At 35.4% G+C, this 26,943-nt stretch overlaps 1 protein-coding gene across 1 annotated transcript in view; it reads right to left on the bottom strand.

The window, feature by feature from the left end:
• The window catches only part of Csmd3 (CUB and Sushi multiple domains 3), a gene marked incomplete at its 5' end in the record, with an annotated part of 1,006,505 nt that overhangs the window by 57,612 nt on the left and 921,950 nt on the right, over window positions 1-26,943 (bottom strand). Inside the window, 6 exons of the mRNA XM_055626685.1 lie at window positions 2,866-3,039; window positions 8,787-8,972; window positions 10,088-10,261; window positions 18,040-18,213; window positions 24,641-24,814; window positions 26,204-26,398. Of these exons, the coding sequence (XP_055482660.1) occupies window positions 2,866-3,039; window positions 8,787-8,972; window positions 10,088-10,261; window positions 18,040-18,213; window positions 24,641-24,814; window positions 26,204-26,398 (1,077 nt within the window). The remainder of the gene's footprint in view (window positions 1-2,865; window positions 3,040-8,786; window positions 8,973-10,087; window positions 10,262-18,039; window positions 18,214-24,640; window positions 24,815-26,203; window positions 26,399-26,943) is intronic.

The raw sequence follows: 26,943 nt of genomic DNA, 5'->3' as shown, positions 1-26,943 counted from the left end.
AAAGGTCAAGTTAATTTATTATAATATTCATTTGTTAAGTTCATAATGTTGACAAATAGTCTGATAGGCTTTTGTTTTGTGCATACTATTTTCACATATCTTGTCTGAATTGAAATGTATCTCATATTTCCATTTGACTAAAGTTATATGAAGCGAAGACACAAATAAAAATAGTTTGGCTATTATGTTATTTTCCTTTTTGAAAAATTATAGGCATAATAAAAAGGGCTACAGATAATTTATTAGTATCTCCAAAATCTAGTTAATAATAGAACTGATGAAAAAATTATAAATGATGAAACTATGGACTCAGTGGACAGTACATTACATAAAAATTTAAAACTGGATTTAATAATGACAAAATTCATTCTTTGAATCATCTCTTTGTTAATAATCTTTCAGGTCTCCCGAAAATGTTGTGAGTTAGAATGGTATAAAAAACACAATAAAACCATTCCTATACATTTAAACTTTTCCCTTTTAAATTTCCTCTTCCAATGACTGTGAGAAAAGAAATAGCAACCAACCGAATATTTTTATGTGTGAAAACACAAAAATAAATTATGAAGAACCCTGAATTTAAAGCTGGGAATCATTGACTCTCCAGTCTGTTTCTGTGCCAGTATCATGCCGTTTTTATTACTGTTGTGTCAGTGGACTAGGGAAGAGGGATCTGGGAGGAAGAGGGAGGGAGGACAGGACCAGGAGAAGATGCGGGAGGGGTCTTCAGGTGGGGTACAAAGTGAATAAATTGTGAAGAATGATAATAATAGAAAAAGAAAAAATGAAGTCATATCACAAACATATCCCAGTCCATCGTTGTATCCTACTAACAATTGCATTTACTATATGTTATGGTCATGAAATACATTTTTATTTTAAAAATGGAAAAATTATTTTATGTCAATTACCAATAGAAATACATGAAAGAAGTTTTACTTTCCTCTTTTCAAAATAAATAAATAAATAAATAAATAAATAAATAAATAAATAAAACTGGGAATCAAATTTTCAATAGGATTTCACTTATCCCTCTCATCGCTAGATACATGGACTTTGCTTTCAGTGTAAGTACATTTTCAATCTCTAAATACTTAAATATTTCTAATCACAGTATACCTAGTACTAATATAAAAGTGTGTGTGTGTGAGAGAGAGAGAGAGATCTTGACTGTGAGGGCACTTACAACACTCTAGATGACATTTCTTACATGTTCTATGTGGAATCTTTTGTTAAACTTCCTTTCTTAACCTATTTCCTTTCAGGCCATTATATTATGGTTTAAACATAGGCAGCAGTTTATTCTTTATTTCCTTACTAGGTTTTTAAGATACTACATACAAGGGAGGATGATGTTCATATAGTAGGTCCTTTGGGAACTTATTTATTATGATTAAGTTAAAGATAAGACTAACATTCACTGAAGCCAGTTTTATAATTACAATATTTTGTAAGTTAAATTGAACCCATAAACAATCACTATGTAGCCAATTACCAGTATTTAGAAGACCTGAATTCAATCATTTCACCTGTCTTAGTTCTAAAGGGGAAACAATATAAAACTGATCTAATAAGTTCCCTCCCTAGTAAGGGGATCAGGGGCTGTTTCTGATATGAACTCAGTGGCTGGCTCTTTGATCACCTCCCCCTGGGGGGGGGGGGGTGCAGCCTTGCCAGGCCACAGAGGAAGACAATGCAGCCAGTCCTGATGAGACCTGATTGGCTGAGGTCAGATGGAAGGGGAGGAGGACCTTCCCTATCAGTGGACTAGGGGAGGGGTATAGGGGGAGAAGAGGGAAGGAGGGGTGGGATTGGGATGAAATAAAGGAGGGGCTACAGCCTGGATACAAAGTGAATAAATTGTAATAAATAATAATTAATTAATTAAAATAGAAGCTACCTATCTGAACTACACAAATAAATTTATATAAAAATGATATATTAATATTTAAGTTTAGGGATGTATAGAAAAATAGTATAATATCTAGAAAATGGGTGAACATTAATACTAACCAGTGACCTTGTCTATGTCTAAAACTTTCATATTTCTAAAGAAAAATAGGATATACATCATAATAAAATGCATCAAATACTCTGTGAACAGGTTATTGATAAACCTGTTTTATATCTATTAATTGATAGATAACTTCTATCTACACAATAAATAAATATATATGATATCAATAGTAAATAAAGTCTGCATTGATAAATAGCTTTCAAAAATGACTCATTAGGTTATTCCAATTTAAAGCACTTAGAAATATTTAGAAAAATTTTGCAACTAATTTTTCACTGTTTAGAAAGACAGAGAACTGATTCTGATAAAAAAAAATTGCTCCAAAATTAAATATGATAAATATTAAAAATAGAATGTTTACTTTAGCTTAAGAAGTCATACAATAATCATGAACATACTAAAACATATTCTAAAACCACCTAGTTGGTTACATGGGTCACCACACAGTCCACACAAACACCCAAAATTTATCATATAGGGCACTAGTTTCCAACCTGTGGTACATGACCTCTTTTTGTGTGTGTGGCGGGGGGGCGGGGGAGTGACCCTTGGGTCAAATTTCATATATCTTGCATGTCGGGTATTTACATTACAATTTATAACAGTAAAATTACAGTTATAAAGTAACAAAAAATAATTTTATGGTCGGCACATGAGGAGCTATATTAAAGGGTAAAATCATTAGGCTAAGAACCACTGATCTAGAAGATCAACATCCGTTTCCTCTCAGAAATAAAAGTCTTTCCATCTTCACTCACAAAGTTTTAAAGAGGGTTACTGATGTCCTCAGAGTGTACAGTGTGGATTAGTAATCATAGCACAGTTTCTGTCACACAGTTTTATTGTACCTGAACAGTGAGGCTGAGATCCACTCCAATGTCCATTTAACTGGCAAGTTCTAGATGCCTGGCCTAGAAGAGAACGCTTTCCTGCGCAGGAATAGTGAACTGTTGAGCCAAAAGTATACTTCTCTCCCGACAGGACTGCATTAGGAGGAATGCCAGGGTGTCCACAGTCAATCACTACAATACATAATTTTTTAATATAAAAATTTTTTATATCTCCTATCGAGCAACCTGAATCATATTGTTAACAAAATAAAAGTAAATTTTCTGTTCAAATACATCAAAGCCTTTCCCAGCCAGTACCCTGAAGAGCACATGTGACCAAAGTCAGGGATGACTGTACATGGAACCAAAATCACAATTTTATTTGTGACATTTTATTATTTTTATTTTGCGAAGTTTTTTCACTTCTCAAAAAACAATCACAACAACAGTAAACTGCAATGCGCACCCTGTGTTCCATTTCCTGATCCACAACTCTGCCTGCCTTCCTGGATCATGCTGGCACTAGGAACCACCAGGAAAGACCCCTCCCCCCCCAATTCCCTGCCTGTCAAGTTTTCTTAAAGCACATCCAACGGTGATAAACTGCACCCTGTGCCCTGTGTTCCACTTTCCGGCCCGCAACTCTGCCTGCTTACCCAGAGGCCACTCTTGCACCAGGGACCACAAACCACACAGGTATCAGGGAGCCCATAGGCAAAGTTAGCAAACCCATGTGGGTTTTGTGGACCTATTAGACCTGAAGACATGCTAGTCACCAGAACCCCAGAAGTCACTCAGGGCAGAAGATAGAAAGGAAACAGAAAAACATGGTTTGTGGGGGGAGAGCCAAAAAATAACCATCTAACAAACATAAACTCACAAATCAGCATCTTAACCTATAATAACCACAAAACACACATGGCTAGAGGCCAACATAAGATGACAATCAACAACAGCCAGAGCAGTTTGGCTGGCACTCCCAGAGCCCAGCTATCCTACTACAGCAATCCCTGGATATCCTAACACAGCTGAAGTACAAAAAAATGGTCTTAAATCCAATGTTATGAAGATGATAGAGGCCTTTAAATAGGAAATGAATAAATCCCTTAAAGAAACACAGGAAAGTATAATCAAACAGGTGAAAGAAATGAATAAAACTGTTCAAGACCTGAAAAGGAAAATAGAAGCAATGAAGGCAACACAGACTAAGGAAATCCTGGTAGTTGGAAAATCTAGATAAGAGAACAGGAACTATAGATGTAAGCAACATCAATAGAATAAAAGAGATAAAACAGATTCTCAGGATTTGAAGACACGATACAAGAAACTGATTCATCAGTAAAAGAAAATATTAAAAATATCTACAAATCCAGTCCTACTAAAGATATGAGAAGAAAAACTCTGACCCAAGGATGTTAAATACACCCCCCCAAAAACACAGGAAATGAATAATTCTGCACCAGCAAAATCAAAAGGAAAGAAGTGTTCACCGGTGTGTGTGTGTGCACAAACACACACACGCTAAACACTAAGGAGAACCTTAGGGGGGATGTTTAAATGTCATTCAGAATGGCAAACAGGATAGAGACTAGAAGCAGTGGAAGAGGGGAAATAGGTTGGGAGTCTACTGTAGAGGGTCCTCTGAAAGGCTCCACCCTACAGGGAATCTTAGCAGATGCTGAGATTCATTTCCAAACTTTGGGCAGAGTGCATGGAGTGCTATGGAAGAAGAGATGTTTGGGGAGAGAAGGACATGGAGGGGACAGGAGCCTCACAACGAGACCAACAAAGATAAAGGATCTGAGCCCAGCAGGTTCTGCAGAGACTGATGCACCAACCTAGGACCATGCAGGGAGAGTGCCTAGACCCACTGCTCAGATGTGGCTGATTGGAAGCTCAGTCTCTATGTGGGTCTCCCAGTTCCTGTATCATGAACTCAGTTCCTTGCTCTTTGATCACTCGCCCCTGGTGATGCTGCCTTGCCAGGCCACGGGGGAAGAGGATTCAGACAGTCCTGATTAGACTTAACAAGCTATGGGCAGATGGTAATGATGGATAACTATTCCTTTCAGTGGAATAAGGGAAGGGGTTAGATGGAAAGTGGGAGGGAGGGTGGGATTGGGGGAGTTGACAGAGGGGGCTTCAATCGGGATACGTAATAAATAATTTGTGAAAAACTTAAAATTAAAAATTAAAAAAATAAAGTCAATAAAATAAAAAAAAGAAAGAAACATACCTCAACACCAAAGATAGATATTAAATCAGAGAAAATGCCTGGAAAAAAGATTTACCAAACAAATGGACCCAGTAAGCAAGCTGAAGTAGCTGTTCATTATAATATCTAATAAAATAGACTTTCAACCAGGATTAAACAAAAGAGATGGAGGACACTTAATACTCATCAAAGAAAAAAAAATCCACTATGATAATGTCTCCAAGTCTGAACATCTATTCCAAATGCAAGTGCACCTATATTTGTAAAACAAACATTACCAAATCTTAAATCACACATTGAATCCCACATATTAATAATGAGAAAATTCAGTACTCTACTCTCTAAATGGACAGGTCAACAATACAGAAAGTAAACAGAAATAATGAAGCTAACAGATGTCATGAATCAAAAGGACTTAACACATATCTATAGAACTTTTCAACCAAACACAGAAAAATGCATTTTATTCTCAGCACAGAATGGAAACTTCACCCAAATTGGCCATATATTAAGTCACAAAGAACTCTGAAGAGATTAAAAAAAATTGAAATAATCTCCTGTATCTTACCAGAACATCACAAATTAAAACAACAACTACAGAAACAAAAGAAAACCTAAAAACTAAGAAAGTGAACAACTCTCTACTGAATCACCACCGGATCAATGAAAAAATAAAGAAATTAGAGACTTTCTAGAATTCAATGAGAATGAATGTATATAATACTCAAATTTATGGGACACAATTAAAGCAGTACTAAGAGAAAGTTCATAGCAATAAGTGCCTTCATAAACAAATAGGTGAGATCTCATAAGAGTGACTTAACATCACACCTGAAAACTCTAAAGCAAAGAGAAGCAAACACAAGAGGAGCAGATAGCAAAACATAATCAAACTCAGGGCCAAAATCAATATATTATAAATAAAGAGAACAATGCAAACAATCACTGAAACCAAACTAAATGGATGATTTTCTTTTCAGATATCACTTACCAAGTTAAATCAAGATCAGATAATCACATTAAATGTACCTATAACCCCTAAGAAAATTGAAGGAGCCATTAACGGTTTTAGGGCAGATTTCTACCAGACTTTCAAAGAAGAGCTAATACCTCAAATTATTCCACATAATAGAAATAAAAGGAACACTTCCAAATGCATTTTACGAGGCGGCAGATGCCTTGATACCTAAATTATTAAAGACTCAACCAAGAAAGAGAATTTCAGACCAATTTCCTTTATGAATATTGGTGAACAATACTCAATAAAAAAAACTTGCAAACTGAATCCAAGAACATATCAAAACATCACAAATAAGCTTCATCCTAAAGATTAAGGGATGGTTCCATATATGAAAATCTATCAATGAAATCCACAAAAAAAAAAAAAAACAAAAACAAAAACAAAAAAAAAAAAAAACTTGACACTGAAATAAACCAAAACAAAACACATGATTATCTCATTAGGTGCTGAAAACCCTTTGACAAAATCTGACACTCATTCATGGAAAAAGTCTTAGAGAGATCAAGGATAAAAGGCACATGTACCTAAACATAATAAGCAATATACAGCAAGCAATAGGCCAATATCAAATTAAAAGGAGAGGAATTCCACTAAAGTAAGGCACAAGACAAGGCTGTCTATTCTCTCCATATGTACTTAATAGATAAGTGAGCTGAGAAAGAAATTAGGGAAACAAACATCACCTTCACAATAGCCACAAATAATCTAAAAATATCTTGGGATAATTCTAAACAATCCAGAGAAAGAACTCAATGACAAGAACTTCAATTCTCTGGTGAAAGAAACTGAAGAAGGTATCAGAAGATAGAAACATCTCCTATGTTTATGGATCAATAGAAGGAACATAATAAAAATGGCTATCTATAGATTTAATGAAAGTCACATCAAAATTCTAACACAATACTTTCCAGGCCTTAAAAGAGCAATACTGAATTCTTATGAAAAAATAAAAAATAAAATCCAAGACAACAAAAACAATTCGGTATAATGAAAGAACTTCTAGAGTTATCAGAATCTCTGATTAAAGCACAACAGCAATTAAAACCACATGGCATTATCATAAAAAAGACAAGTAAATCAATAAAACTGAATTGAAGACTCAGAAGTAAATCCATACACCTATGGACATTTGATTTTTGACACAAAACTCTATAACAGAAAATAGAAAGGATCTTCAACAAATGATGCTGTTCTAACTGGATGTGTGCATGTAGAAGAATACAAATAGATCGATATCTATGATCTTGTAAAAACCTTGAGTCCAAGTGGATCAAAGCTCTCAACGTAACATGGAAACACTAATACTGATAGAGAAGAAGATTGGAAATAGCAAAAGAGTCAATTTCCTGAAAGAACACCAACAGCTCAGGCACAAAGATTAACAATTAATAAATGTGAGCTCATGAAAATGAAACACTTCTGTAAGGCAAAGGACACTGTCACAAAGACAGAACAACAGCCTAAAGAATGGAAAAAGATCTTCACAAACTTTATATCCAACAGAGGGCTGATATCCAAAATATATAAAAAACTCAAGAAACTAAATATCAATAAAACAAGCAACCCAATTAAAAATGGGGTACAGAGCTAAACAGAGAATTCGCAAAAGAGGTATTTCTAATGTTTGAGAAGCACTTAAAGGAATGTTCAACATCCTTATTTATCAGGGAAATACAAATCAAAACATATTATACTCATCTGGATAGCTATAATAAAAACTCAAGTGATAACTCATGCTGGTGAGGATATGCAGCAACTATATTACTCCTGGGCATGTACCCAAAAGATGCCCCACCATACCAAGAGGGCACTTGGTCAATTATGTTCAGCACATCTATTTTCATTGTAGCCAAAAACTTCACACAACCTAGATGTCCCTCAACCGAAGAATGCATAAACAAAATGTGGTACATTTATACAAAAGGAATGTTACACAACTATTAAAAACTTCATGAAATTTGTAGAGAAATGAATCGAATTAAAAAAGATCATCCTGAATGAAGAATCCCAGATCCAGAAAGACAAACATGCTACATGCAAACTTGTAAAGGGATATTAGCCATAAAGTGCAGGTGACTGAAACTGACCAGATTCTATAGACTTCTCCCTCCCCAAGTTAATATAAACAGGAAGGACTGGCAAGAGACACTCTCAGAAAAAAGCTAAAAATGGTTCACGTCAGCCAAGCAATCCGGAAGAAGCAGGGATCCATAAAAGGCTCCAGCCATCTGAGCTGTCTGAAAGAGACTGCCTACAACACAGTTAAGCTTTACATGAGTTGTACAGTGTACCCTGAGTTTAGGCTTTCTTAAGCTGTCTCTCATGGACTAGATTTTAGGTAATGCACTCATCAATCAATCATTTCTGCTTCTGTTGTAACCCCTCACCCAACTTCCTGTATATAACCCCATTGGTGGTTGCCACACTTTGGTCTTTAAGGGGTCTCTATCAGGGTTACATACATGTCTGTTCCATGCTCTCTAGTGATAATGATAATACTATAGATGAATTTATACACTTTAGAAACTAAGGTGATATTATCAGTAAGTCAATGAATTTGTGACTTTGAAACAAATCAGTCAATTAAGTCAATACAATTTTTTTCTGGTGTATAGTTTTGGCTATATGATGGCAATAAAAATTAAGTATTGTTTCCATGATACTTTCTATAGAGACAATGTAAAATTAACATTATCTACTTACTGATACATTCTGGTAAAGGTTTGTCCCATTGTCCATTTGGCTGACATATCAAAACTGAAGAGCCAAATAAAAAATACCCTGGATTACAGTCGTAGAATACCACAGTGCCATAGGTGAAATTGCCATGTTCTATTTTGCTTTCTCTTTTAGAATTGGCTGGAATTCCAGGATCAGAACAATTGACCACTAAATAAGTAAAAAAGTTAGAAGTTAGTTAAAGAATAATATAAGCATACCTAAATATAATTCAGGCAAACATTTTAAAAACTTAGTTCCAGAAAGGAAATTTAGTCAAGTAAACAAAATAGTCTATAAATTGAGTTAATCTATGAGCTATTGAAATTGTAATCTAAAGTTTGTGTCTGTTGAAACAGAGAAAAAATTACAGCAAATTTGGAGACCATTATGACTTCTAAAAGTTATGTTTAATTCAGACTAAAGAAGAATCCCACTTAAGTTATTTTTGTTGACCATAGAAAGAAATTGAAGAAAATATTATTTTAACAAAATAAAATATCATGTTTTATTGAAAAATAAGAATTCAATGAAGAATTCTCTTTAATATGTTATTATCTGGCAAACAACAAAAAGAATTCATCCAAATAGCATGATAATCTAGGAAGATTCTGTACAAGTACAAAAAAATGAATACCAAAATAACATTTCAGTAATCATTAACAGAAAGTCAACTTAAAATGATCTTAAGTACTTTTTATATGCTCTCCAAAATAGCTGTGACCTAGTAGTAAGCAGAAAGAATGGCTTACAATTGTAGGAATACTAACATAGAAGGAGTGAGACTTTACAAATCCCCAGACAAAGAAATATGAGTAACTAATTACTACTGAGAGAGGACTTCTCTCTCATAATGGGCCCCCTAATTTGTTAAGCAATACAAACTGATAAAGTAGTAAGCCATGCATAAACAAACATTAAAAAAAGACTCTGCGAGCTATATTTACATATTTGTATACAAGAAAAAGAATCCCAAAATTGAGAGTGAAGAGGGTACATGGGAAAGCTATGAAAGGAAGGTTCTTGACCAAGGAAAGTGAAGGGCAAAAATTATGTCACTTTATTTTTAAAAGAATTATAAGTGAATGTATAAAAATAAAATTGAAAAAAGAAAAACAATTGAAAACATGGAACAAGATGACATCACTATTTAAACTTTTGGTTTTATTACTTAATAAAACCCTAATATTAGATGTTAGCCTTAGATGTTCACATTTATCACCTATGCCTTTATAGACATATTCTTGCCATGTCCACAGATGGGAGGAATATGGTGAACTGTTTACCTTTGCACACAGGGGGAGGATGGCTCCATTGTCTGTTGGCCTGACACTGGGCCTTTGTTGGCCCTTGCATAAGGTACCCAATATTGCAAGAGAATGTTACCACATCATTAAAGTTGAAACCATTTCCACTTGTTCTTCCATAAATTGGGCTACCAGGGTGACCACAGCTAACAGCTAAATCATTGGGGAAAGGAGAGAAAAATAAGTAATATCAATTATCACATGACAGTTATCTTTAATCACTTCAAAATAACAAACAATTCATTTATGGATATATACAAAGTGCTTTTTGATAAAAAATATAGAAAATTAGTAAAATAATATATTAAGAAACACTATTCAAGATTGTATGCTTTTAATAGTTAAATAGTATTCATTGTATAAATGTACTACAATTTCTGTATCCATTCTTCAGTTGTGGGACATCTAGGTTATTTCCAGATTCTGGCTATTACAAATAAATGTGCTATGAACATAATTGAGCAAATATCCTTATTGTATGGTGGTGCATCTTTTGAGCATATGCCCAGGAATAGTATAGCTGGGTCCTGAAGTAGCACTATTCCTAATTGTCTGAGAAAGCACCAGATTGCTTTCCAAAGTGACTGTATAAGTTACACTCCCACCAACATTAAAGGAGTGTTCATCTTTCTCCACATCCTTGCCAGCATGTGCTGTCACTTGGGTTTTTGGTCTTAGCCATTCTGACTGGTGTAAGATAAAGTCTCAGATTCATTTTGATTTACATTTCTGTGATGACTAAAGATGTTGAGTATTTCTTTAAAGTGTTTCTCAGCCATTAGATATTCCTCTGTTGAGAAGTATATTTTGTTCGTTATCCCATTTTTAATTGGATTATTTGGTTTGTTGGAGTTTAATTTCTTGAGTTCCTTATGGATTTTGGATATTAGCCCTTTGTCAGATGTGGGGTTGGTGAAAATCTTTTCCCAGTATGTAGGCTGTCGTTTAGGCATGTAATACAGGATAATCATGCTACAATGCACAGACCTAAAAAAGCTAAATAACAAGGAGAACCCTAGTGAGTATGCTTAATTCTCATTCAGAAGAGCAAATAGAATAGATACCTGAAACAGCTGAAGAGAGGAAACAGGATGAAATTCTTTTAGATCCTTTCCACCCAGAAAGGATCTAAACTGATGCTAAGAGAGTCATAGGGAAGAATGGGAGGATAGAAGAACCCAGAGGACACAGGATCTTCACAAGAAGACTAACAGAGCCAACAAATCTGGTCCCAGGGGGTCCTGTGTAGACCGATGCATGAACCAAGGGCAGTGCATGGAGAGGACACAGATAGCCCATAGGCAGCTCAGTCTCCATGTGGGTTCCCTAGTAAGGGGAGCATGTGCTCTCTCTGATGTAGATTCTGTTACCCTTTCCTTGATCATCCTTGATCAATTCCCCCTGGTGGGTGGCCTTGATAAACCACAGAGAAGGTGGATGCAGGCAGTGTGGAAGAGACTTCATAGACTGGGTTAGATGGTAGGGGAGGAGGGCTCCCCGTTCTGAGGACTAAGGCAGGGGGATAGAGGGGTAGAGGGAGGTAGTGTGGGACTGAGAGGAGGCAATGGAGGGGGCTACAATTGGGATGTAAAGTGAATAAATTATAAAAAATAAATTGAAAAATTTAAATTATTTTTATATATAGATATCAGCCCTCTGTCTAATGTAGGGTCGATGAAGATCCTTTTTCAATCTGTCAGTTGCTAGTTTGCTCTATTGACAGTATCCTTTGACTTACAGAAACATCTCAGTTTCATGAGATCCAATCTATTAGTTGTTGATCTTAGAGCTGGTGTGTTGGTATTCTGTTCAGAAAGTTGTCTCCTGTACCATGAGTTCCACACATTTCCCCACTTTGTCTTTCAATAGGTTTTGAGTCTCTGGTTTTATGTCAAGGTTTTTCATCCACTTAGACTTGAGTTTTGTGCATAGGTGATAAGTTCTACTCTATTTGCATTTTACTACATGCAGACATCCAGTTAGACCAGCACCATTTGTTGAAGATGCTTTCTTTTTCCCATTGTATAGTTTTGGCCTATTTTTAAACATGGGTAGGAGTGTTGGTTTATTTATGGTTCTTCAGTTAGGTTCCACTGATCAGCCTGTCTCTTTCTAGGCCCCTGCCATGTAGGTTTTCTTACTGTTGCTCTGTAGTATAGCTTGAGATCAGGGATGCTGACACCACCAGAAATTCTTTTATTGCACAGAATTTTTTTTGCTATCCTGAGTCTTTTATTTTTCCATATGAAGTTAATGGCTGCTCTTTCTCTGTCTGTAAAGAATTTGCTGGAATTTTGACAGGAATTGCATTGAATCTGTAGATGGCTTTTGGCAGGATGGACATTTTTACTATGTTAATCCTACCGATCCACAAGAATGGTAAATCTTTCCATCTTCTTCAGCTTCTTTCTTAAAAGATTTGAAGTTTTTGTCCTACAGGTCTTTCACTTGCTTGGTTAGAGTTACACCAAGATAGTTTATATTATTTGTGGCTATTGCGAAGGGTGTTATTTCACTAATTTCTTTCTCAGCCCTTTTGTTGTTTGTATAAAATTAACTCGAAAAAACACATTTGCTGAAATTGTTTATCGGGCATAGGACTTCTCTGGTAGAATCTTGAGGGTCAATTATGTATGCTATTGTATCATCTGCAAATAGTCATACTTTGACATCTCTTGCAACTTCAATCATCTTGATCTCCTTTACTTGTCTTATTGCTCTAGCTAGGACTTCAAGACCTATATTACAGAGATATGGTGATAGTGGGCAGCCTGTCTTATCCCTGATTTTAGCAGGAAAGGTTTAAGTTTTTCTCCATTTAACTTGATGTTGGCTGTTCATTTGCTGTATATTGCATTTATCATGTTTAGGTATGTGTCTTGAATCCCTGATCTCTCCAAGACTTTAAACATAAAGGGTGTTAGATTTTGTCAAATGCCTTTTCAGCATCTAATGAGATGATCATGTGGATTTAGTTTTTTAGTTTGTCTATATGGTGGATTACTTTAATGGATTTTCATATGTTGAAACATCCCTGTATTTCTAGGGATGCTTTGCAAGTGGAGCAGTGGAGCAAGGGGGATGTTTCTAACATGGACTCTATTGCCTGCTTTTGGATCAATTTCTGCCTGGCAGGAAGAGCCCTGGCTTCAGGGGATGAAGATATAGTGTAGTCCTGATGTGCTGGCAAAGTTTAATAGGAGGGACTCCCTTTTTCTGGGTGGGGGGAAGGAAAAGGGGAACAGGAGAAGCTGAGAGGAGGGGAGGGATGGACACCCATGGGATACAAAGTAAATAAACTAATATCAAATTTAAAAAATTAAATTAATATAGTAAAGATTTTAATAACAAAATACATTATATGTATACCAGTAATATATACATTTTTCTCATTATTGTTGCTCTTGATAATACTTAAAATGTTTCAAAATTTAAAGTATTTATAATATAATTTATTTATTCTTTTTGTGACTTGTGGATTTTTTATCTTGTTAGAAATGCTTTCCCAATATATATTACTAATGTATTTTTCTGTTTTACTGAAATAATTTTTTAAAAAAAGATGGTGTGCTTTTAACACACTGCTTTTCTAATTTGTGTGTGTGAGTGTGTGTGTGTGTGTGTGTGTGTGTGTGTGTATGTGTGATGTGCATTTGGTGTATTTGCACATGTGTGCTCAGGTGAGTGCACAGAGGCCACAAAAGGGTGTTGGCTGCCTTCCTCTATCAGTGTGCACCATATTCCCTGCATCTGGAGCTCAACTATTTTGACCAGGCTGGCAGCCTGTTATACCCAGCCATCCTCTGTCCCTACATAAACCTGGGGCTACAGACTCAGGGGAGACTGCATCGTTATAGTTACATAGGTATGAGGACCAGAACTCAGCACTTCAGGGTTGTGCAACAAGCACTTTTAACCACAAATCATCTCTCCAGCCAGTAATTTATGGCAGCTTCAATAATGTGCTATATGTTTAATGCTTCATGTTCTTACTTTGTTCTATATAGTTTTTGAAGTTGTTGCTCTTATTATATATCCTCACATAATACCAATATGAAAAACAATAAACCTGTAATGATCGGAGTTTCCGTCTCTAGATGTCTATAGCAAATAACAAGTGACAAAGATTAACTTTAATTACTAATTTTAAAAGCTCAGGTATACATGCTCATTTTTCAATATAATTTTGAAATAGTTGTTTTGGTATCATTTAAAAGAAAAATCACTAAAATTGGTAGTGAAAGGTGCTGTAGTCTTAATAGGTCTAGTTAATGTGGAAAACAGGGAACACCACATGCTGCTGCCCTAAAAGTTTCAGTCATGTTTGAAATAAACACTGCTGACATCCGCCAATCGCATTAGTCTTCCTGGATATTATTTAATTACTTGAAAATTATATGCTCAGTAGAATTATTTAGATCCCTTTTATGCCTTGGTCCTTGAATTAATTCTATGAGGTGCTGGATTTCCCCAAACACTTCGTTTATAGAAAGCGTTTTACTATGTCAGCTCGCTGGGTTAGTCAGAGCAGCCCAGTAACGATGCTTCAAAATTGGGCACAGAAAAGACCACAGCTACTTTTAGTACTTTCTATATGACCCAGGAGCAATTGTTTTTTAAAATGCATTGTTAATATCAACCTAGTCACTCGGAAATTTAACTGCATCTTATTCTTGTTTAAAATTATCATTACATAAAACAGTTGCCCCCAAGGGCCTATATTCATTTCTAGTTAATCATTCAAGCAGAAAAATTGTAACATTTCTTGGTCAGGCTTGGATTTGGATGAAAAATAAAAAATCTAGGACAGGCCCACGCCAAATACTCTTCTCCCTATGTTACCCACCCGTGGTATTAGTGTGTATGTGTGTCTGTGTATAAGTACTTAAGAAGGTGATTGTCTAATATACCCTTTCTTATTGAAAACCTCAATAATCAAAGGCACTTCTCATAAAATTTCTATTGACTTAATTAGAAAGTGACAATGATATAATTCATAAATATTAGTCAGTGATTAAAGAATTATTTCTCTAAAACTTCCATGACCATATTTATATCCTATAATATCACTTCTAAAAAATGTTGATATCTGGACTGCCAGCTATTAAACAATATTTTTAAAATATTTTTTAATTTATTTTTCATTATTATTATTATTAATTACAATTTATTCACTTTGTATCCCAACTGTAGGTCTCTTCCTCATCTCTTCTTGGGTCTAATCCTCCTTCCCTCATCCTCCCCTATGTCCCTCCCCTAGTCCACTGATATGGGAGATTCTACTCCCCTTCTATCTGACCCTAGCCTATCAGGTTTCACCAGGATTGTATGTATCCTCTCTCTGTGGCCTGGTAAGGACACCTCCCTAGGGAGCTGATCAAAGAGCTGGCCACTGAGTCCATGTCAGAGACAGTCCCTGTTCCCCTTACTGGAGAACCCACATGGAGACTGACCTGCCCATGGGCTACATCTGAGAAGGAGGTCTAGGACCTCTCCATGCATGATCCTTTGTTGATTCATCACTCTCTTCAGGCCCCTTTGGGCCAGAATTTTTTTGCTCTGTTGGTCTCCTTGTAGAGCTCCTGTCCCCTCCAGGTCTTTCTATCTGCCCCTTCTTCCATAAGAGTCCCTGCACTTTGCCCAAAGTTTGGCTATGGATCTCAGCATCTGCTTCAATAACCTGCCAGGTATAGTCTTTCAGAGGCCCTCTGTGGAAGATGCCTTTCCTGTCCCTGTCTTCTCCTAATGTAGGTAATTAGACATTAAAAATATTAGGAGAAATTAAAAGATATATAGATAAAGAATAAAATAAATCACAATATCACTTTATAAACACCTAAGAATTGATAATAATAAGAAAAATCAATAGAATGATCCTTATTAAGCTATACCTTTACTTTTTATGTGGCAGTGATAATAAATATGCAATACTCAAAGCTAGAAGAAATCTAGAGAAGGAAATATGGTTGGCGGAGAGAAGTTCATCTCCAAAAACCAGCTATAATGCTATAAAGGGAGCTGAGATGAAGATTGTTTTCTTTGCAAACAAAACAAAACAAAACAAAACAAAACAAAACAAAGCAAAACAAAAACAGAATACGTGGGACAGAAAATTGTCCAAACACAGGTGGTTATGAGGAATTGGGAAAAATAAAGAATTTTTTTTACTTTATAGTCTGCTTCACAGAAGCAGTCTGACTTAAACCTTTACCCTAACTGACGTAGATGATAACAGAGAATAGTTTTGTGCAAAGAAAGAGTGTGTTGCCTATGTGACAACACTTGCCTATTATACAAAATGCTCTCAGTTTCATCCTTAGACACACACACACACGTTGCGTTACACCAAGTATAAATGGCACAAGTCTAGCTTAAGAGATTCAAGCGTCAGTTTAGTACTCATGAAACAATTGCCATGAAGAATACTTTTATATCCATCCGTGGTGTTTCAGCCCACAGTCTCTGCATCCACAAAGCTACTCCTGACCAGTCACACTATGCTGCTCTCTATTTCCTGATTCTGAGTACTTCAGACCCTTTCCACAAGTGTTCAACACCCAGAATGGCTTTCATTTCTTCCTCTGTCTTGAAGTTGTTATGCTTTCTCATCATTAAAATAAATAAAGGAATGACAGCAGCATGATCAAATTCATACTGCATGTATGGGAACAGATTTCTTATAACGTTAAAGCACAGATATAACTATTTAAGGAATTAAAATAAAGTAAAAATAATTTCAAAATCCACTTTACTTTTAATTATTTTTTTTTATTTTATATGGTAGGGTGTTTTGCCTTTACATATGTCTGTGTAATGCATGCATATAGTATTCACAAAAGCTACAGAGCCAGATATCCTGAATGTGGTGGTTGCGGATGGTTGTGAGGCCACCATGTGTTTACGAGAAACAAAACGCTGGTTCTCTAAAAAAGAAACCAGCACTCTTAAACACTAAACCATCTTTCTAGCTTTATTATATTTTAATGTATTAATTTTACATAAATTCATCAAAAGACTTGTTAAAATGCCAAGTATTTTCCTTGAAATATAAATTTAAATATCTTAAAATTTTAAATAAGTATGTGTAGCCAAAAAATTGTATTTGTATTAAAAAACATTGGAAATAGAAGCTATAACAAACTTCCTAATAGATTAAGCTATTTTAATCACTTATCACAGCCTATGATCAAAACATTCATTCTTCATATTTATTATATCAATATATTTAAGAATATGATAACTTCTGAGAATACAGAAAAAATAGTAACCCTTTTAACTGTCCATAGAACAGAGTTCTGAAAGATAAGCTACTTGAATTAGCTGACATAATTAGCGGTGAGTCTGACATCAGTACAATGGCACTCCATATGAAGTCTGATTGTTTTCTCCACTAATTACACTTCACCAGGATATGATCTGATGAGCTGGCTATAGCATACTAATTACTGACGCACATTTACCAGAAGAATTTGCACTAGAAAAAGCTTTGTAGTCTCACATCACAAGAGTGTTGACATTATTACACAGCGTTGTCAACAACTTGAAATCCTTATATTAAAAACATGTTGAGAATATGCCATCTACACGCAAGTGTTCACTTATAAATATTTACCTTAAATGGTGAGGTTCTGAAGTTAAATTATGTCCTCGTGAAAATAGAAGTAATAACAATTAATGTTTTTCACATGTTCCCCATTCATAGTGTTAGATGACTATGTCTGACTACTGAATAACAGTATACATGAAAAGACTATGCATTTAGTTTACATTGTCATCTTTATATAGTTATATATAGATTATCTCTATATAACTATGTATATATATTATATATATATATCTATATATATATATGATCTTATTTAGAAAAAAGTATGATTGATTGACTATTTCAGAGTACAAGAGGACCTAATTTCTTTTCCATGCTTACTTACGCACACAGGATGGGAGCTGACCAGACCAGTTGTGATCCTGCTGACAAATCCTCACAGAAGAGCCAATCAAACGAAAGCCCGGATTACACTGATACACAACTGTGTCTCTGTATCCATAATTTTCTCCAATGACTTGCCCATTCACAATGAGTTCTGGAATTCCACAGTGACCCGCTGAAATTTGTTAGAAAAAAAATATTTAAGTTAATTTCTGAAATAAAAAAGAAAACAATAAATAAATACTACTTAGTGATGTAATCATAGTGAAAATTCTTCTAAATAGCATTGTTTCAATTCTAACCAAACTTAGTTACAGAAAAAGTAGAAACCATTATTTGTAAGAATAATAAAGATGCACCAGTACAAGGTCTACAGGATTTATAACATAGAAGGATATTATAATCTTTATAACAATGTATTTTAACAATTAAAATGGAAAAGAAAAAAGCTTTATATTCACCTTACAGAACTATTATGTACAAAATACACAGCAATGAAAGAAAAGAGGCAAAGAATTGAGAAACAAAACAGCAGAACGATGTACAGTCAAATTACATTATATATGTATGTAACTGTAATTTTAGAAAAATTTTAAACTAATGAATGAATTTAGCAAACTTGAAAAAATACTAGAGAAATATTTTAACTGACGGCTCTCTTTTATTCACTACCATCCAACATTTGAAAGAGTATTTATTTCACAAGTAGGTATAAAAATTCTGAATTTATCAATAAACACATAAGAGCTCTGTGCTAAAATTATAAAGTTGCTGTTGAAGGCTTTTAAGGAAAACAAACTACTCAAATAGATGTGTACTGGTCATAGATCACCTGATTAATACCAGTACATGTCAAACTTCCCATTTAGATCTAGTGCTCCAAAGCCAGTCCCAGCTGAATTTTACTAACACTAAAATTTAGGAAACTTAGTAAAATGATACCAATTTTTCTTATGAAATTTTTAAAACGAACACTGTAGATCATCATTCTAGAAGAGTAAAATAAACCATCTTAATTAATGATAAATATGGCAATTTAAAGCACAGGCATAATATGTCAAATTAGAAACCTAGAAAACAACCTGGGAAAAAGTATTTTTGATTAATAGTTGAGGACAAGATCCCTAAGCTGAAAGCAGATGATAACCAAAAAAGAAAGGGGACAAATCAAGGTGTGTTTTTAACAAATTTGAAAACTTATGCTCATCAGAATAGGGAAAAAAAAAACAGGGAACAGGACAGAAGCCTACCACAGAGGGCCTTTGAAAGACTCTACCAAGCAGAGTACCAAAGCAGATGCTGACACTCATAGTCAAACTTTGGGCAGAGTGCAGGGAATCTTATGAAAGAAGGGGAGATAGAAAGACCTGGAGGGGACAGGAGCTCCACAAGGAGAAAAATAGATCCAAATAATCTGGGCACAGGGGTCTTTTCTGAGACTGATACTCCAACCAAGGACCATGCATGGAGATAACCTAGAACCCCTGGACAGAGGTAGCCCAAGGCAGCTCAGAAATGGGTTCCCTAGTAATGGGAACAAAGACTGTCTCTGACATGAACTCAGTGGCTGGCTCTTTGATCACCTCCCCCTGCTTGGGGAACAGCCTTACCAGCCACAGAGGATGACATTGCAGCCAGTCCCAATGAGACCTGATAAGCTAGGGTCAGATGGAAGGGGATGAGGACCTCCCTACCAGTGGACTTGGAGAGGGACATGGGAGGAGATGAGGAAGGGAGGGTAGGGTTGGGAGGAAATGAGGCAGGGGGCTACAGCTGGGATACAAAATTAATAAACTGTAACTAATATAAAAAAAATAAAAAAATAATTTAAAAAAAGAAAAGAAACTGAATCATTGGCAAAATTCTGTTTTATATTGATGCAAATAGACATTGGAAAATTCATATATAATTCCTATAATGTATATGTTTCATGACACATATTCTTTTTAACAAAATAAAAGCAGAAGGACATGTGGACAGGAGGGCACATGTCTTTAATAGTATCAATCTGCAGGCAGAGGTGGGTGGATTTACAGAGAGAGACCTTATCTAAAAGGAAAAAGGAAAAAATGAAAAAGAAAGCAAGCACCATAAACAAATATTTATTTCTAGCTAATAACACAGATGCTAAGATGTTTAATGTTGATTTACATGCTTCACTTTAACTTTCATTGAGGAAATATATTGTCAAGTTTTTTAAAAACTGATAAACAAATATGACAAGGGCTAGTTATATAATGGAACAGGGACATGTGAGCATCTGTTGTTGATTGTTCTCCCAGTTATGAAGCCCACACAAACCACTGAAATGTAGAAAATAAAATCACTGTATCCAGAAAAGTAATCAATCCACCCCAGCACTTCAAGTTTCATCAGGATTGAGCTCTTCACCTGTGGCTGGTTGAGGCAGCCGCACCAGGATGAAGTGATGAAATAGCAGGCAACAAAGTCCATGTCAGAGACAGTCCCTGCTCCCCTTACTAGAGAACCCAAATGAAGACCAAGCTGCCCATTAGCTACATATCTGTCAAGAGCTTATGTCCAGTCTTTGTACGGTCCTTGGTAGGTACATCAGTCTCCACAAGCAACCCTGGACCCAGGTTAGATGGCTTTGTTGGTCTTGTGGTGCTCCTATCCCTTAGCATTTTTAAGAGTATAAATTCCGAAGCAGCGTTAAAATTAAAACATTAAAAAAATCCAACAAATGAATAAACATTATTTCAGATAGAAGGGGAGGAGGTCCTCCCCTGTCAGGGGACTAGGAAAAGGGCATAGGAGAAGAAGAGGGAGGGTGGGTAGAACTGGGAGGAGATGAGGGAGGGGTTGCAGTGTGGATACAAAGTGAATAAACTGTAATAAATAAATAATTTTGAAAAATATTTTATGTAATAAAATGAAATAATTTTGGGTAATGAATAAAACAAACAAATCATAGTACTCTCTTAATATCAAGGAAGTTACTAAAGTTTTAAAAGTGGGGGCAAGGGGTAAGCATAATATTCTTTTCATAATAGAAGGAAATCGATAGTAGTTTAGGGTTTTTTCTGAACAAATTTTAAGAAAGCTCTAAGGTTGAAAAGAAATCCCATTGCCTAGATTCATCTCCAAAAAAAAAATTTTAGTGGCTTTATTAGAGTAGTTTCAAATATGTTGCATCTTATAAATAAAAAAGTGGAAAAAGATTGAAATATAGATTTGCTTTTCAGCCTTAGTCCTTACCCTAAGCAATACCTAGAAAGGAGAACTGATCGTAGCTTAGAATGAACTAGCCAGTGTTAATCAAGCTTGTATGTTGCCAGTAATTGCTTACAACCATTTTTTTTTTTTTACCATAGAAATAATATATCTCCTTAATGACATAAGAGTCTCCTTAGAAATCTGAGCTGACCTTTCCTGGTTCTTCTATCCTTCCACACTTCCATAAGACTTGCTGCGCTCTGCCCAAAGTTTGGCTGTGAGTCACTGCATCAGCTTCGATTCCCTGCTGGGATCTTTCCGGGGACTTCTACTGTAGGTCCCCATCCTGTTCCCTGTCTTCCAATGCTTCTGGTATCTATCCTCTTTGCCATCATGATGAAAATTCAGCATTCTCCCTAGGATCCTCCTTGTTACTTAGTTTCTTTAGGTTTGTAGATTTTAGCATGTTTAGCTTATATTATATATTCCTACTATTATATTATCCTAATATCCACTTATAAGTGAGTATATACCATGAGCATCTTTCTGGTTCTGGGTTACCTCAGTCAGGATGATCTTTGCTACTTGCCTGCAGTTTCATGATTTCCTTGTTTTTAATAGCTGAGTAGTATTCCATTATGTAAATGTACTACAATTTCTCTATCCATTCTTCCATTGAGGGACATCTAGGTAGTATCCACATTCTGGCTATTACAAATAAAACTGCTATGAACATAGTTGAGCAAATGCCTGTGTATGGTGAACATCTTCCAGTATATGTCCAAGAGTGGTATAGCTGGGTCTTGAGAGATTGCTTTTCCCATTTTGAGAGAAAGCACCAGATTGATTTCCAGATTGGCTATACAAGTTTGAACTCCCACTAACAATGGAGCAGGGTTAGGGGAACCCTAACACATCTTCTCTGGCATGTGTTGTCACTTGAGTTTTTGATTTTAGCCATTCTGACAGGTGTAAGATGGAATCTCAGAGTCCTTTACTTTTGTATTTACAAAACCAACAAATCTGGGCCCAAGGGTTCCTGCAGAGACTGATATATCAACCAATGACCATACTTAGAGAGGACCTAGAATCCCTGCTCAGATGTAGCCCATAGGGAGCTCAGTCTCCATGTGGGTTTCCTAGTGAGGAAAGCAGTAGTTGTCTCAGACTTGAACTCTGTTGCCTGCTCTTTGATAACTTCCCACTGGTGGGCATCCTTGACAGCCCAGGGAGAAAGTCCTGACTAGACTTGATAGACTAGGCTCAGATAGAAGGGGAGGAAAAATCCATCCCAAGGGAGGGAGATAGAAGGCAAGAAGGAGGGAGGATAGGATATGGAGATGAAAGAGGGGGATACAATTGGGATATAAAGTAAATAAATTGTAAAAAATAAAAAAATAAAGTTTTATATATATATACAGAGAGAAACTGAGTGATTCAAACGTTGTTTTCTATCATGAGCAGGATTAGAATTAAGCCTCTTGAGATTTTTTAAATTTATTATTTATTACAATTTATTCACTTTGTATCCTAGCTCTAGCCTCCTCCCTCATCTCCTACTGGTCCCACTCTCTCTCCTTCTTACTCCATATGTCCCTCCCCTATTCCACTTATAAAGTAGGTCCTCCTCCTTCACTATCTGACCCTAGTCTATCAGGTCTCATCACGACTGTCTGGATCTTCTTTATGTGTGGCATGGTTAGGCCTCCTCACCAAGAGGAGGCGATCAAAGGTCAAGCAACCAAGTTCATGCCAGTGACTGCCCCTGCTCCCCTTACTAGGAAGCCCCCAATGAGACTGATTTTCTCCTGGGCTACATCTGAGCATGGGTTCTTGATCCTCTCCATGCACTGTCATTAGTTGATTCATTGTCTCTGCAGGGACCCCTAGGCTCAGATTTTTTGGTTCTTTCGGTCTCCTTGTGGAGCTCCTGTCCCATCCAGGTCTTTCTAAAAGATTCAATAAGATTCCCTGCACTCTGCCCAAAGTTTGGCTATGAGTCTCAGCCTCTGCTTCGATACTCTGATGGGTAGAGTCCTTCAGAGTCCCTCTGTGGAAGGCTACTGTCTTCTTTCCTATCTTCTACTTCAGACGTCTGTCCTGTTTGCCCTTCAGAATAAGGATTAAGCCTCTTCACTTGGATACTCTTTGTTATTTAGCCTTTTAAAGACTATAGATTTTAGTATGTTTAATCCTGTATTATTTGCCTAATATTCACTTATAAGTGAGTATATACCATGTGTGTTTTTCTGCTTCTGGATTACCTTACTCAGGATGATCTTTTTCTAGTAACATCCATTTGCCTGTAAATTTCATGATTTCCTTGTTTTTAATTGCTGAGTAGTATTACATTGTGCATGGTACTGGCATAGAAAAACACTTGTGGATCAATGGAATTGAATCAAATATCCAGAAATAAATTCTCACACCTATGAATACTTGATTTTTGACAAAGAAGCCAAAACCATAAAGTGGAAAAAAGATAGCATCTTCAACAAATAGTGCTGGTCTAACCAGATGTTTACATATAGAAAATGTAAATAGATCCATATTTATTACCCTGCCCAATTAAATTAGAGCCCAAGTGTATCAAACACCTCAACATAAAACCTAACACACTAAATCTGTTAAAAGAAAAAGTGGGGAAGAGCCGTGAACCCATTAGCACAGGAGCTAAACTTCCTGAACAGAACACCAACAGCTCAGGTTCTCAGATCAACAACCAATAAATGGGACCTCATGAAACTTAAAAGTTTCTGTTAAGCAAAGGACACTGTCAACAGAACAAAATGAAAGCCTACAGACTGAAGAAAGATCTTCACCAATCCTATTTCTGACAGAGGGCTAATTTCCATAATATGTAAAGAACTCAAGAAGTTAAACACTAATAAAACAAATAATCTAGTTAAAAATGGGGTACAGAGCTAAACAAAGAATTATCAACAGAGGAATATCAAATGACAGAGAAATACTTAAAGAAATGCTCAACACCCTTAGTCACCAGGGAAATACAAATCAAAATGACCCTGAGATACCACCTCACACCCATCAGAATGGCTAAGATCAAAAACTCAATGGATGATACATGCTGAAGAGGATGTGGAGAAACCCTCCTCAGTTTCTGGTGAGAATGTAAATTTGCACAACCACTTTAGAATCAATCTGATGCTTTCTCAGAAAATCAGGAATAGTGTGACCTCAAGATCCTGCTATACCACTCCTGGGTATATAACCAAAAAGGACATTTGCTCATCTAAGTTTGTAGCAGCTTTATTTGTTTATACAATGGATTACTAATCAGCCTCTTCAGATTTTTAACTCTTCATAAATAAATTAAAATTTGCCACCTCATGTTAGGGAATAAGATCATTTTCCTCTTATGTGTGCTGGCTGAAAAGAAAGGTAAAGTGAGTTATAACCCATACCTAAACATCTGGTTTCTGATCCACTCCACAGACCAGAGGAAAGGCATTCCCTTACAGCAGAGCCCACAAGCATGAATCCAGAGTCACAAGTGAAGATGGCTGTGGAGCCATAGGAAGTTTGAGTTCCAATCTTATTTCCATTTGGAGGTGTTGGTAATTCTCCACAGGAGATGACTATTAAAAAATAGTAAACATGAAACATGGTTAAAATTCAATTGTTAAAAATACCATACTGCTTATATTTTGAGTTATCATTGATTTGATTTTCTTAAATATGAAATGGCACTTGTGAAACAAGTTTGAGTATTAGAGAAAAGAGAAAGGATATGATAAAATTTAATATTTATTCTTTTTTTATATTTATTCTTTTTGATGGAAAGAGTATAGCTTATAGCCAAAATCTTCCTTTATCTTTTGAGATTGAGTAAAGATGAATTAAGCAGAAGCTATTATAAATCTAAAACTCTACTCTTATTATCAGTATTCTTAACCTTATCATCATGGGCCACTGGGCACCCAAAATCTCCTATGCTAGCACAGAGATTTAGAAAACAAACTTTAAATCACGCAAAAACTTATAAGAAAATGTTATCCACATATACTTTTATATCTCCTAGATCAAATATAGCTTGTTAACTACAGTATTAAAAATATTAGAAATCATATTTGCATTTAACCAGTGACTTTTCGATTTAGCATAAAAGGATGAATTTTAAGTTAATGTGGGACAAATAACAAATAAGTAAAGAAAATTGGAAGAAAAGTCACATAATCATACTTCATTTAGTAAGGCTGTTTTTATTAGACCCTTGCCATTTTTAAGATGTAAACAAATACATAGATAGTTTTCAATTCTATATATAATACTGTTTTTATGTTCGTGTGAGTCTGGATCATAGCTGGTTTTTTTAAATAGGTCACAAATTAAATCATGTCAACAACTTTACAAATGAGTGATAGTTTTTATTCAAAACTTTGAGGATCAGGAGGAATAAACATCATACAGCATTGTTATTGAAAACAGGGGTTTTTATACTGTCTAAGCTAAAAAACATTTTTGTATTGACAGTCTTCATGGCTCGTTTGAAATTATTAGTACATCATTCAATTTAATTTTTAAAAGAATGAAATATATATATATTTACAAATATATTATATAAATATGTATAATATATAAATATATAATTATATATGACTAAAAACACTGCCCGGTGAGTATTAAGTAAACTGTGAATATATATACATATATAAATTAGTTGCTACACTAATTTTTTCATCCATATCTCATAAGTTATTTTATTTATAGCATTTGCTAAACATAATTAATAAACTTTAAAGTGTAGTGAGAATAATTTTGTTAATTCCCTTGTTTCGCTACTTAGATAGCCAGGACTTTGAGGATACCCTGGGTAACATGTGGATGTCCCTTCTCAGAGGAACACTCACAAGGGCAGAAAGAAACATTCTCATTTTTCCAATGGTATGTTTTGAAAGAGAATTAATTCAAGAAACGCAATAACTGAAAAGAGCTTCTAAAGCGAGCTGAGCATCCTGTCTACTTACTTTGGCAGTATGGTCTTTCAGTTCTCCAACTCCAGGTACCATTAGGAAGGCATTCAATAGAAGCAGGACCAAGTCCATGATAACCAGGATCACAGCTGAAAACCACCTTAGTTTTGTATTCATAATGTGATCCATTCACAATTCTCCATCTTCCATGTTCCAAAGTAAAGGAATTGATACTTGGACATGTAACAACTGCATAAAACCAAAGAATATAGATGCTGGGAAGGCAAGTACCACCCCAGCATTTAAGCATACACACAATGTATTAGATCTTTTATGAGGCTTTCACTTTAGTTCATTTTCATTTGTGCTCTACAAAATGACGCTTGTTCTGTTTTTTTTCTACATGAATCATTAATTACTCCTATTTCCCCAGAAACTGCTGGAAGTTTCTTGAATTAATGAGCTGTTACACAATTCAGATACAAATATACATTGATTTTCCACCTAGAATCCCTGTCACTTCACTCCCTCTCATTCCTCATTATTAAAATGTTTACTGAAAAACTAATTTTCAGGAAATTTGTTTGAATAGAATGGCCTTTGTGCACAAGACTCTGGTATCTACATTTGTTTATTGAAAAGTTGCTTAAGATATGGAAAAATAATGCTAGGCATCTTGCAAAGAGAACACATAATTGAACAACCCTCATTTCAAATGAAATAGTGAGATTGAATTGTTAGAAATAAATGGGACAAGTAATTGAAATAGAGGAAATAAGAGACATTACTTAAAT

This window comes from Psammomys obesus, unplaced genomic scaffold (assembly GCF_907164565.1).
Source record: "Psammomys obesus unplaced genomic scaffold, mPsaObe1.curated_primary_1811, whole genome shotgun sequence".
Lineage (NCBI taxonomy): Eukaryota > Metazoa > Chordata > Mammalia > Rodentia > Muridae > Psammomys > Psammomys obesus.
The sequence above is the reverse complement of the archived record's forward strand: the minus strand, read 5'-3'. Positions and strand labels throughout refer to the sequence as shown.